This window comes from Gavialis gangeticus, unplaced genomic scaffold, assembly GCF_001723915.1.
Source record: "Gavialis gangeticus isolate Ggan-Ray unplaced genomic scaffold, GavGan_comp1, whole genome shotgun sequence".
NCBI classification, from domain to species: domain Eukaryota; kingdom Metazoa; phylum Chordata; order Crocodylia; family Gavialidae; genus Gavialis; species Gavialis gangeticus.
Genome location: NW_017728996.1, coordinates 8,614,097 through 8,625,216, shown reverse-complemented (window position 1 = coordinate 8,625,216; position 11,120 = coordinate 8,614,097). Strand labels below are relative to the sequence as shown.

The 11,120-nt window shown below is 44.4% G+C and overlaps 1 protein-coding gene and 1 long non-coding RNA gene across 2 annotated transcripts in view; one reads left to right on the top strand and one right to left on the bottom strand.

Annotated features, from left to right (window-relative positions):
• Positions 1–741: 741 nt before the first annotated feature.
• The window catches only part of LINS1 (lines homolog 1), a 24,884-nt gene continuing 14,505 nt past the window's right edge, over positions 742–11,120 (bottom strand). Inside the window, exons 5-6 of the mRNA XM_019504002.1 lie at positions 6,318–6,498; positions 742–2,967 (exon numbers count right to left, since the gene is read on the bottom strand). Of these exons, the coding sequence (XP_019359547.1) occupies positions 2,094–2,967; positions 6,318–6,498 (1,055 nt within the window). The 3' untranslated portion in view covers positions 742–2,093. The remainder of the gene's footprint in view (positions 2,968–6,317; positions 6,499–11,120) is intronic.
• LOC109288465 overlaps positions 5,416–11,120 on the top strand; it is a 21,902-nt gene continuing 16,197 nt past the window's right edge. Inside the window, exon 1 of the long non-coding RNA XR_002095144.1 lies at positions 5,416–5,493. This is a non-coding gene — a long non-coding RNA (uncharacterized LOC109288465). The remainder of the gene's footprint in view (positions 5,494–11,120) is intronic.

Here is an 11,120-nt window from a genome sequence, read left to right as displayed (position 1 = left end):
ACTCGATGATCTGTCTAGGTTCCTTCCGACTCATTGATTTTAAGTCTGGAACAGGAAACCTGAAAGGTTGATGTCATGTCTCTACAGGCGGCAGTGTGGCACAGCCTGCAGTGCTGGGGGAGCTCGCAGTGCAGTGGGGGAGCCTGTGGCACATCAGCTGGGATGGTGGGGGTGCCACTCAATTGTATGGTACAGAAAGAGGGGTGGGGGGTGATGGCCTGCACAAGCCAGGCATCAATGGCCTGGCTTGCAGCCTCCAGCTGCTGAGAAATTGGACAGCTCTGCACTAACCCTGATTAATGTCCAGGGACTAGCAGTCCTCTGTCTTTTCCCGAGAGGTTTGCTCTAGGTTAAGGCATTCTCCAAGCAAATTTAAAACAGATGAACAGGGAAAACAAAGAAGCATCCCTCTATGTCCAATAATCTAGCAATTAGAGCAGTCACAGAGGAAGAGAGAGATCCCAATTTAATTCCTTCCTTTGCCTGAAGGGATTCAAAGCCATATCTCCAGCCTCTCAAGAAACTGCCCTGCCACTAAGCTATAGGTCACTGTGGGCAAAATGAGCATCATTCCTCCTGATAAAGCTGTGGCACTGTGCAGGAAAAGATTCAAGGTTCATTAAGCTGCAGGAAGAGCAGGAGCTGGAGCACGACCCTGACCTAGAGCTTGGGTAGGCATTGACCTGGGAGGAGGATGACCTGGATTCCAGTCCCTGCTCTATGGCCTGTTTCAATATTTTATTCAGTCACTGTTTAAAACTAAAAAGAGAGTTACATAAAAAAAGGGCTCAGTTCCTTGAAAAGGAAGGCACAGATACCTACATAAAAGGTGAGAATTCAGAGCTAATGGCCACAAGTCCATGGAGGTACCTTTCTGATGTCCCATTTACTTCAGGAGGGGGATTTATGACTCACCCCATGCTCAATGCCTCCCTGTTACCTAGCACTAGACAGCTACATGTTCAGTGTACAGACTTCAGACAGTTTTCTGATTGGTGTGTTGAGCTATCCAATTCTCCTTGGGCATTATTAGGCAGGAGTGCTGAACTTGGGGCTCTGGATTCTTCTCTAGAATAAGGGACTTAACTTCTCAGTGTCCAAGGTCTTAATTAAATTAAAAGGTCAAACATCACTCTTACAAGGTTACAGCACACATACATAATATATTCTTTTTTTCCTGCATCATGTACCTTAATATGTTACTGTGTTATAATTTATTAATTTTATAGAGTGTGTGTAATGGAGCAAAGTAAGAATTTCTACCAGAACTTCACTTTTGCATTATCCAAGTTTGATTCTAGCTTTATGATGATAAAGCCAACATGAAGTTAAGTGGAGCCTTTGCTAGTCCAGCATTTTTTTAAAAGGGTATGCCATAAAATGAAATGACTTGCATGCATTGAGGAAACAGTTTTCAGTGAAATTATAACTTGACTTCAGGCTTGTGAAAGTGCAGAACTATTAGTTGCTGAGGCCTATGAAGGGGAATCCAAATACAATTTACTACTAAGATCACAGATGTGGAATAATGCAGTACTGTCAGTACAAAATGATGCCCAGAACCCCCAGTCATGGACCAGGGTAGCTTCTGTTCAAACATAAAACCTTCTCTGGTTCAAACAGCTTACACATCTCTACTTCTAAGCACTAGAATCTGGAATTATCACTGCATTGCAGTCCATAAAGCACTGCCAATCTAGCAGTGTCTTCAGATCTTAGAATGACAGTACAAAGAATTACAGCTAACATTTTAAGTAGAGGTACTTTACCATGAGGTCTTCACGAGAATCACTGATTTACTGTCATTTGTTAATACCTAATAACTCATCCTGACACATAGTATACTGTCACATATACTGGAAATAAATTTGGGGCTTTGAGACAGCAGACCGGATACTCAAAACGCAGCTGCAGATTTATCTTTAAGTGTCAGCTGGCATCCAATTTAGCCAGCTCAGTTTAAAACACACCGATAAGTCCAAAAGGAATGTCCCTCACAGTATGAGCATCAGAACATGTTTATCTTGTGGGAACAGTCCCTTGCCTACTAGTGAGAAATCACTTCAAAGTGTCAGCCTTGGCACTCTGTTGCCTTACAATGGGTTCATGCGCTTACAGGGTCTCTCAATGTGAAGCAACAGTTTCAAAAGTGCAGCTGGGTTGTATGGGAAAAGGTTTTTCCTTTGTAGCCTAGAAATAGCCTTTTGTAGTTCTTCCAAACATTTCATTGCTTTGTGAAGCATTCCTTCTATTGGGGGTGGGTTATTTGAAGAAAGCCTACATGCCAAGAGTGACGAGGTATTAGAACCTTTTTGTCCCAGAGGCAACATTTTTGATTCAAATGTATTTGGTTCATCATTTATGACCCTGGAAACAGCTTCCCTTATCTTTGTACTGCCTTGTTTATTTATAGGCATCTGCTTCACGTTTGCCAAAGATTCCTTTCCAATGGATTCCGAATCAGAGTCTTCCGAGCTGTCATAATTAACAAGGCTTTGAAGGCAGCCCAAGGAAACTGTGTTAGACAGGTCAGATTTTGCAACTTGGTCATCACAGTGCTGCCTTATGGGTGCAAAAGAATCATGGGAAGAAACCACAGATGCCAGAGTCTGTTGTTCTGGATCATAGCAGGCAGTTTGCCATCTCAAAACAGTTTGACAGTATCTTTCTCCCTGGTGGGGAGGGGTGGCAAAAGAATCACACACGCCTCCTTTAGTTACAGCATCAAAGCAATTACAGATGTTGACAAAATGGTGCCAGTCCTCTCTAAGAAGTTTCAAATATCTTACAAAGTACTCAAGGAAGCAAGTTTCTGATGAAATCAAAAAATCAAGAAGAACTGTGGAATCAAAAGAAATGTTCTTCAGAAGATATAAAAAGATGCAGTGAGGATTACAACCGCTCTCATGTGTCAGATCATCCCAGGTTTCTTCGAGGCGCAAGTCAGCAGCAGCAGCATGCCGTAATCTGAAAAGTTATTAGTCAAACAGATTAAATCCATATATCTCGAAAATGCTATTGCTCAAGACTTTTAGTAAGCGCCAGTTCAGAGGTAGCTGCATTGTACAGAAGATAAGCAGTATGAGTACTATGTCCTACTACAGTTACACAGTTAAAGCAAATTTTTCCACCTACATATTAAGCACATCACAACTGCTCTATCAGAAGCCCCAGCCAATATTTTTTTTTAAAAAAGGGGAACTGCAAGGAGGGCATTTTCTTTGAAGGTCCCACAGCTTTGAAATCTGCTTCCCCCTCCTTACTCTGAAATGCTCCGAATTAATACATTGCAAAACTCATCTTTTGTTGTTGTTGCTTACCCTTCAGTTTTGAAATCTAGGATCAGTGAAGGGGAAAGAATTTTCCAAGTGGGAGGAGGACAAGATGTTTGAAGATGCCTGGCATACTTGCTGAAGTTTAATCTTAACTGTACCATTCCATACACTAGGTATTTTTAGGTTATATCAAAGCACATGAATAAGCATTTTTGTTTTAATTTCTGCAAATCTAAAAATAAAAGTAGGTACTCTTACTTTTAAGATGTTAGGCAGCTTTGATTTAGGTATGTAAATATAGATTTAATGATCTACAGGCCATATTCTAATTCCCAGGTACCTAAAACAATCCAAGGAGCCCACAAGGAGTGTCACTCTGTGGCTTAGTAAATAGGGCACTTTCGTGGGGGGGCATTATTGGGTTCCAGTCACTGCTGCCAGGATTGTTGGACAGTTATTGATTTAAAAAACAATAGGAGAAATCACAGTGGCAACAGGGGCCAGAAACCAGGACTGCCACGTCCCAGAGGAATGTCCTCCTTGCTAGAATGGAGGCACATGACCTCTTGTTTGCCCATCTAGGCTCATGAAACTTGGACGCTTGGCTGTGCAATGGGTGAACTTCAGCAGGAAGGGTGCGGAGCTGCCCTGCTCCAGCCCTGTGTGTGATCCAGTGTCTAGCACACTATCCTGGAAGTGGGAGATGTCCTTGAATCCCCTCAGGCTGAGGACAGCCTACAGCTCTGATCTCCCACTGCCTAGGTTAGTGCCTTTAATGCTAGCCTATTGGGCAAAAAGGTGCCACCATAATCAAGTGCAAACTCACTGCTGCTCTCAGTTAGGCATTCTGGTTTAGGCAAGCATCTCTTTTGAGACATCTGTATTCCCAACATGACAGAACCACCACCCATACAGCCCTGAGCCCAATTCCTAAGCTCAGAGGAGTGGAGGTTCAGATAAACCCTGCCGCCAAGGATCTCTTAGTTGCATACGCCCCTACACTCAGCATTTAGGCAAACTGGGTTGCCCTTGGGAGGCTACCTCAGTCTTCCATTCATGGTATAGCAAATATGTACACTTTGCCATACCATGAATGGAAGACTGAGGTAGCCTCCCATGGGGACCCAATTTGCCTAGATGCCAAGTTGGCTTGGGGCGGGGGGGGCATGCAGCTAAGAAATCCTAGGCACCAAAGTCTCTCTCAACCTCTACTCCTCCCTCTGAGCTTAGGAATTGGACTCCCTGTTGATTAGGTTTGCCCTCTTGGGGAAAGAAGTCTAAATTTTAGGCACTGTGATAATAAAGCATGAGGCTCCTTAGAGGCTGATTGGGATTTGGTCCTAAAACAAAAAAAAACACACACACACTTAGCAGTAGTGTCATCATTCAAGCTTTACATTACAAAGGTATTCACCAAGCCAAGCATCTTTTAAATATGAGGATATCATGTCCCAATTTCCATACAGGAAATTAAACAAATGTTGAAAGAAATAGAGTTATGATAAATTTATACATCAGACAAATGGACACACTTCAGATACTAGTGCTGTCAGTCATCACCAAGCTATGGGAGTTTGGCTTAAGAAACCTTTGTTGTAAGATGGGAGAGAAGTTCAGCTCTCAGGACTGAGCCTAAGTGAAGTACTTCAGCCCCTCTGCATTCTTAACATTGAATCCTAATGCTAAATAGTTCTCAAAAATGTCAGCATTCATAAATGCTCAGTCTTGCCTTTCAACATACACGTATCTATCATTCAAATCACACAAAGCTAGCTGTTGTGAATTAGAGGGCAGGACTGAGGCCTTAACAGAAAATTACTGCTCTGATGAACAGGGCTATCCAAAACCCAGTTAAATCAAAAAATGGGCAAGTTCCCACTAGCACTCCCAGTAATGGAGATCACATTATACTCTAGTCTACACCGCTAAGAACTAGCTGGATCAATCCATTGAGAGGTTGTTAAAATGTACCATCTTCCCAAGTTCTTTGTATGTAATAGTTTCATAGTGCTTAGGGTCAGAAGGGACCTAAACAGATCATCAGGTCCGACCCCTTGCCCCGGGCAGGAACAAGTGCCGGGGTCATAACACCCCAGCCAGATATCTGTCCAGCCTCCTCTTGGGAGCCCATTCCAGCCTGGCAGCCCTCACTGTAAAGTAATATCTCCCAATGTCCAGCCTGAACCTTCTCTCTAACAATTTGTGGCCATTATTCCTAGTAACCCTGGGTAGTGCCCTGAGGAACAGACCCTCACCCAATTCCCACTGGTCCCCCCAGTAAGTTTGCAGACTGCCACCAGGCCCCCCCTCAGCCTTCTCTTGTGGAGGCTGAACAGGTTCAGGTCCTGTAGCCTCTCCTCATAGGGCCTGCCCTGCTGCCCCCTGATCACGTGAGTGGCCCTCCTCTGGACCCTCTCCATGTTGTCCACATCCCTCTTCAAGTGCGGCACCCAAAGCTGGACGCAGTACTCCAACTGCGGCCTCACCAATGCCACAGAGCAGAAGGATCACCATCCTGGACCTGCTCGTGATGCATCTGCAGATGCACAAGGTGCAATTAAGCTTTACTGATCAAAGACAAAAATATTATAGTAAAAGTTCCGTTATCCGGCATCTTATAAACCAGCACACTCCACTAACCACCACGCCAGCTTGTAAGATAAAGTGAAACCGGCAGTGCCTACTGTGGCACCTCCAGTTTCTCTGAGCCCCCATGGCTCAGGGCAAAGCAGCCTGTGCTGCCAAGCCCCCACAGCCCGGGGGCATAATAGGCTGTGCGGGACCTGCCTCCATGGGCGGTGATGCGGCAGGAGGGGCGGCAATGCCGTGGGAGGGGCAGAGGGACGTCCCAGACACGGTGCGAAAAGTTGGGGCCAGGGCTGCTCAGTTAACTGACATTTTTTGTTATCTGGCATCCCACTTTCCCAGGGGATGCTGGATAACAGAGCTTTTACTCTTGCATGATCTCACTATTATTTAGTGAGATCATGCAATCCAGAGAGACATAAGTATTTTACAGGTCTAAATAAAATATGTACTAACCTATTCAACTTTAAATAAATGGTTAATAATGCTTTAGCAGCTTCCAGCATGTCGTCATCTTGTTCTATAAAGACCATGGAAAGCCATTCACAAGGATGTTCAATTGGGTAAGGATGTGGAGATAACTTCAGATGGTTCTTCAAGAAGGTTAATAATCTGGACATGAAACGCCGCAGGTTTGCTAAAAATAGAGAAAGTTTAACTGTGAAACTTTTTTTTAACAACACAGGAAAATGACAGCAAACATATCTTTACATTAACAGTAGATAGGATGGAAGTTAGTCATGCAAACACACAGCCTTTAGCTTAGCTGCACTGACACTGCATCAAAAGTCTGTATGGTACCATTTATGGAGTCAATAATCCAAGGGACAAGTGGTTTGGAAACAGCCATCAGCACAATAATTTAGCCCAGGTACAAAGCAAAACAGATATCTTTGCAAGCATAAATATTTTATATGTAGAAATTCTTACATTATTAATAATCCAATATGAAAATTGATTCTCTGATTACATGCAGGATTTTTAAAGTCTGAAGACTTGGCAATGGATACAATTTAAGAACATGTGCAAATTTTTGATAACTAACCTGGAAATCCTGCACTCTTTTTGACTGACGCAGAAAAAAAAAAAAAGAGAGAGGGCAGGGAACCTTTAAAATTTGGGGATGCAATGGGAGTCAGCCTCCCCCACCCACCTAACCACAAAATGAACAGGATTACACCTCTGAGACCTCATGTTTGCTTTGGGGTCCTTATTTCCCCTTGGTTCCCAAACTGTGTGGTTCTAGCCTCCCACAAAAGAACAGGGACTGCAGACACCGCATAGAAGTTCTTGTCAATTCATTTTAACTGAGATTTCCTCATATTTGTTCTTTCCTCTGTAAAGGAATAATCCAGCAGAGGGTGAAGACCCAGAGCCCTTCTCTGCAAATCACTGAGGATGGACTCCCACATCAGTGGCTGCATGGCAGCTATGCTTTCAGTTTTGTGTAGGCAGGGCACCGGAGATGTATAAAAAGCATGCGAGACAGTCACCGTTTTCAATCTAAACCAATCTTCAGAAATTACAAGTACCTTTGCATATGTGGGTGGTATTTTAAGATAAATGTTAAAGGATACAAAAGAAAACCTTGCCAGAAAATTACATTATTCAGTGAGTTTATAGGTTTTTCCTAAAAAGCCTCATGCTAGAATTATAATATCTTCTAGTTTTAAAATATTATCTCTGTACTCTGCCTCCATTAGCTGCATTGCCACATACACCCTGAGGACACAAGGGTAAAGTGATTCTCCCAAGAGAGAATGGCATTTTAATGCTGTGGCCAATGCCTGGAAAACAGTTCCCTCTGTACATCATATTCACCCTTCTACAATGATGAAAAGTATAGAAGTCTTCACTATTTCCAAAGCATATTAAAAATATTCTCTAACCTAGTTCCTCATGTTCAGCATTAAAAAAATTAAATAGGAAAAAGACTGGCTTAGATCTTTATCAGAAGACATTTCTTAGGTGAGAAATGTTTATGGAGCTGGAAAAGTGCCACAGATTGAATGGTAAGGCTTAGTCATTTATCTAAATGGAAATTAAATACTGTGACAAAGTTTATTGTGTCATAAGAACTGACTTTGCTTAAAAACAAGTAATGCAGTTCACCTTAAAATGAGGTTTTATGGCTGGCTTCAATTCTCAGGAAAGGAAGAGAAACGTTAAATGATCACGCATGATAAGTTACTATTCAAACTGAAAATCAGGAAACTTTCCAATTTGTGTGTGTAACTCAACAACATCCGATAATATCTGTAAATTAAATGAGTCAAAATTAAGTAATTTTAACCCAGTTTAGCAAAGTAAAAAAAATCCATTTTCACCTAAGCAATATTTACATGCTCCTCTGCCTCATTTTAAGTCACCTCTTACAGCATCATTTGTGAGAAGCAGCATCACTGCTTTCTACCTGAAATTTCCCATGTGTAGCTCCAAACACAGAAAGACCAAAAAAACTATTACTACCAGCGCCATGAAGCCAATTGAAGACTTTTTTTTTTTTTTTTTTAAATAACAATTTGAAAATTTAGAGGTTCTTCCACTTTTGAGAAGTGTAACTTTTAGGAATGTGCATCTTAAAACAGCTCTCATCTAGAGAAGTCTACTTTAAGTTTACATTTGCTGTCCATAAACACTAAAAACCTTATGTATTTTTCAGGAGACTTCTGACTACAAGTATTAAAACAGGTAACGTGCTATGATGTACTACAGTCAAACATTTGGACACTCTGTAAAAAGATGGGTCTGGTTTGCAGAAATCTGGAGATCTTGTATAGTCCTCCAACACACAAGCCACGGACAGATGTTCATCTCTACTGGCCACCACCACCTTCAGGGAAGCCCAATACTTGACATTGTCTTCTTCCCTGCCTGGGAACGAGCAGGCTGTCAATAGGTACCCTCTCCCCCAAAGGTTTTGAATTGCCTCGTGTGTACCCCAGATGGAGTGATTTAAAGCTGGAGATGCAGGGAAGCAGGGCAAGGGACAGCCTGAATCCTGGCCCCCGGCTTTTAAAATTGCTGCATGTGTCACTCAGTGGGTGGCACAGGTGACATCTGAAGTCCACAGGACTGGGAACCAGGGCAGGGTAGCTTTCCCAGCCCTGGTTCCCTCCCCTTCTGACTTTAAAATTGCTACTCACCATTGCCAAGCCAGGGAGTGGGGATAGCATTTAAAGCCCAGGAAGTCAGGAACCAGGGTGGGGATTGCTTATGGAGGCTCAGTTTCCCCACCCCACAGGCTTGGAAAAACAAAAAAGAAATGACTGTGTATGCTGCTCAGTTGTACAGCACAGGCAGCATGCACAGCCCACAGAGCCAGGAACATCTTCCCCAGCCCCGGTACCCAATCCTGCTGGCTTTGAAATCACTACCTTTGCTGGTCAGCTGGGCAGCATTTAAAACCCCGTTTATGGCCCCAGTCACAATACTATTTCCAACATTGCTTGAGCAATCTACTGTATTTACAAATAAAGATATAAAACTCAGAAGCTATTAAGATTTCCTCAATACTGAAGAAAAAACACAATCCACACTCAAAATACCATTATTTATGGAGGGGTTCCCACCCCCCATAAATTCCATCCCCGTTTGTACACTGGTCATCAGGCTAGACTTTTTACTACTTCGACCACCAACTGACAACAAGGAACATCCAACAAGTCTTTGCCTTCCACTATTCAGCCAGAAACACGGTCTCAGAGCAACCATTCCTGTTTTTCTTGAACATGTGTCCCCCTGCCTCAACCTTTCTGCAATATATGCATATTAGCAGGGCAGGGAAAAATGTGCCTGACTCATACTAGACTCAATCCCAGGGGTTAGTACAGGAGAGAGTGAAACAATATCTGCAACCACATCCTAACCAAATCTCCTGTGCTTTTATTATGCTTTCACTTTATGACTTCCTCCACTTCTCCTATTACTGCCATCCTCTTGTCTCATAGTACCTACGATTTTTGTCCTGCAATAACATCTAATGCTTTCAACCAAGCCCCATTATATTCATGCTCTCCTACACCATCAAATAACAAACCCGGAGTAACAGCTCCACAAACTCTGACCAGATACAAGAGAAAAATCAGGGGTGCTCAGCTCCTAACCCACAGCACACAGACAGCACATGGAGTCTCGTCATTCAGACTGCAAGTTTAGCAGCTGTGGAGAGACAGCAGCACCACCTGTTGCTTCCCAGCTGCCAAGTTTCCAGGCCTATGGGGCGCCCTACAAGCAGACAGTGTAGCCCTGCACACTAGGCCAAGCACATGGGGCTGGGGAAATACCAGGTTCAATCTGGGTGGCACAAGGAAGGATCTGGGCACAGGGCACCCGAATCAGATGAAGTGCGGCCCAAACCCACATGTTGACCACAGCTGGGATCTGGCCCAAGGACTGGCCCCGTGCCACTTATCCAGCCTGCAGGACCAAAAGGTTTAACGCTACTGAAAGAGATAGTAGGCAAGGATTTAAAGGTGGGGTCCCGGTTTTCCCAGACATGTCATTTTTTTGGGTCCTCCAATCTGTCCAGGCAGGATTTTGAAATATGAACAAGCGACTGAGATTCTGCTGATAGAACTGCATTCCCTAGTGGCATGCTTGTTTACCAGGGATCCGCGTTTTCCATCTGCTGTGGAAAAATAAGCATTTTCTTCTTTAAAAGGAAGAAACCACAGGTTTAGCCTTGCAGACTGGCAGCCTTCCAGCCTACAAGGAGCTGCTTGGGGCAACTGGAGGCAGGGGGTGCCAAATGCACCTGCATATGGCTGGCATACAGCCAGGCAGAGTGGAGGAAGCAGCCCCAGCAGCTGGATGCAGGTAAGTCTATGGGGAACGGGGGGGTGGAAGGGATTGGTGTGTGGGGAGAGATGGGCGAGTCTGCCGGGGGAAGGCACCTGCCCCTCCAGCAGGGGAAGGGAAAGGGAGGTGCAGGAGGGCTGTCAAGGGCTGCAGGGAGCTGTATGGTCAGGTCAAAGGCACCACAGCCAGTGCCTGAGCTTGCAGGGGCAGGGTGGCCAGGAGATGGTGCCCAGAAGGAGCCATGGCCAGGCCACCTGGCACAGTGCAGGTGCCACAGTCTAGAGTGAGGGGGAAGCCACAGGGCTCCCCTCCTCCTCCCTCCAGCCTATGCTGGACCCACTCCACCGCCACCCACATGAATTGGAGCCGCTGCACTCCAGCCCAGTCAGGACAAGGGAGCTGAGGGCCCCCTCCAGCAAGGCTGGGCAGGTGACTTGAGAACGGAGGGGCATGGGGGGG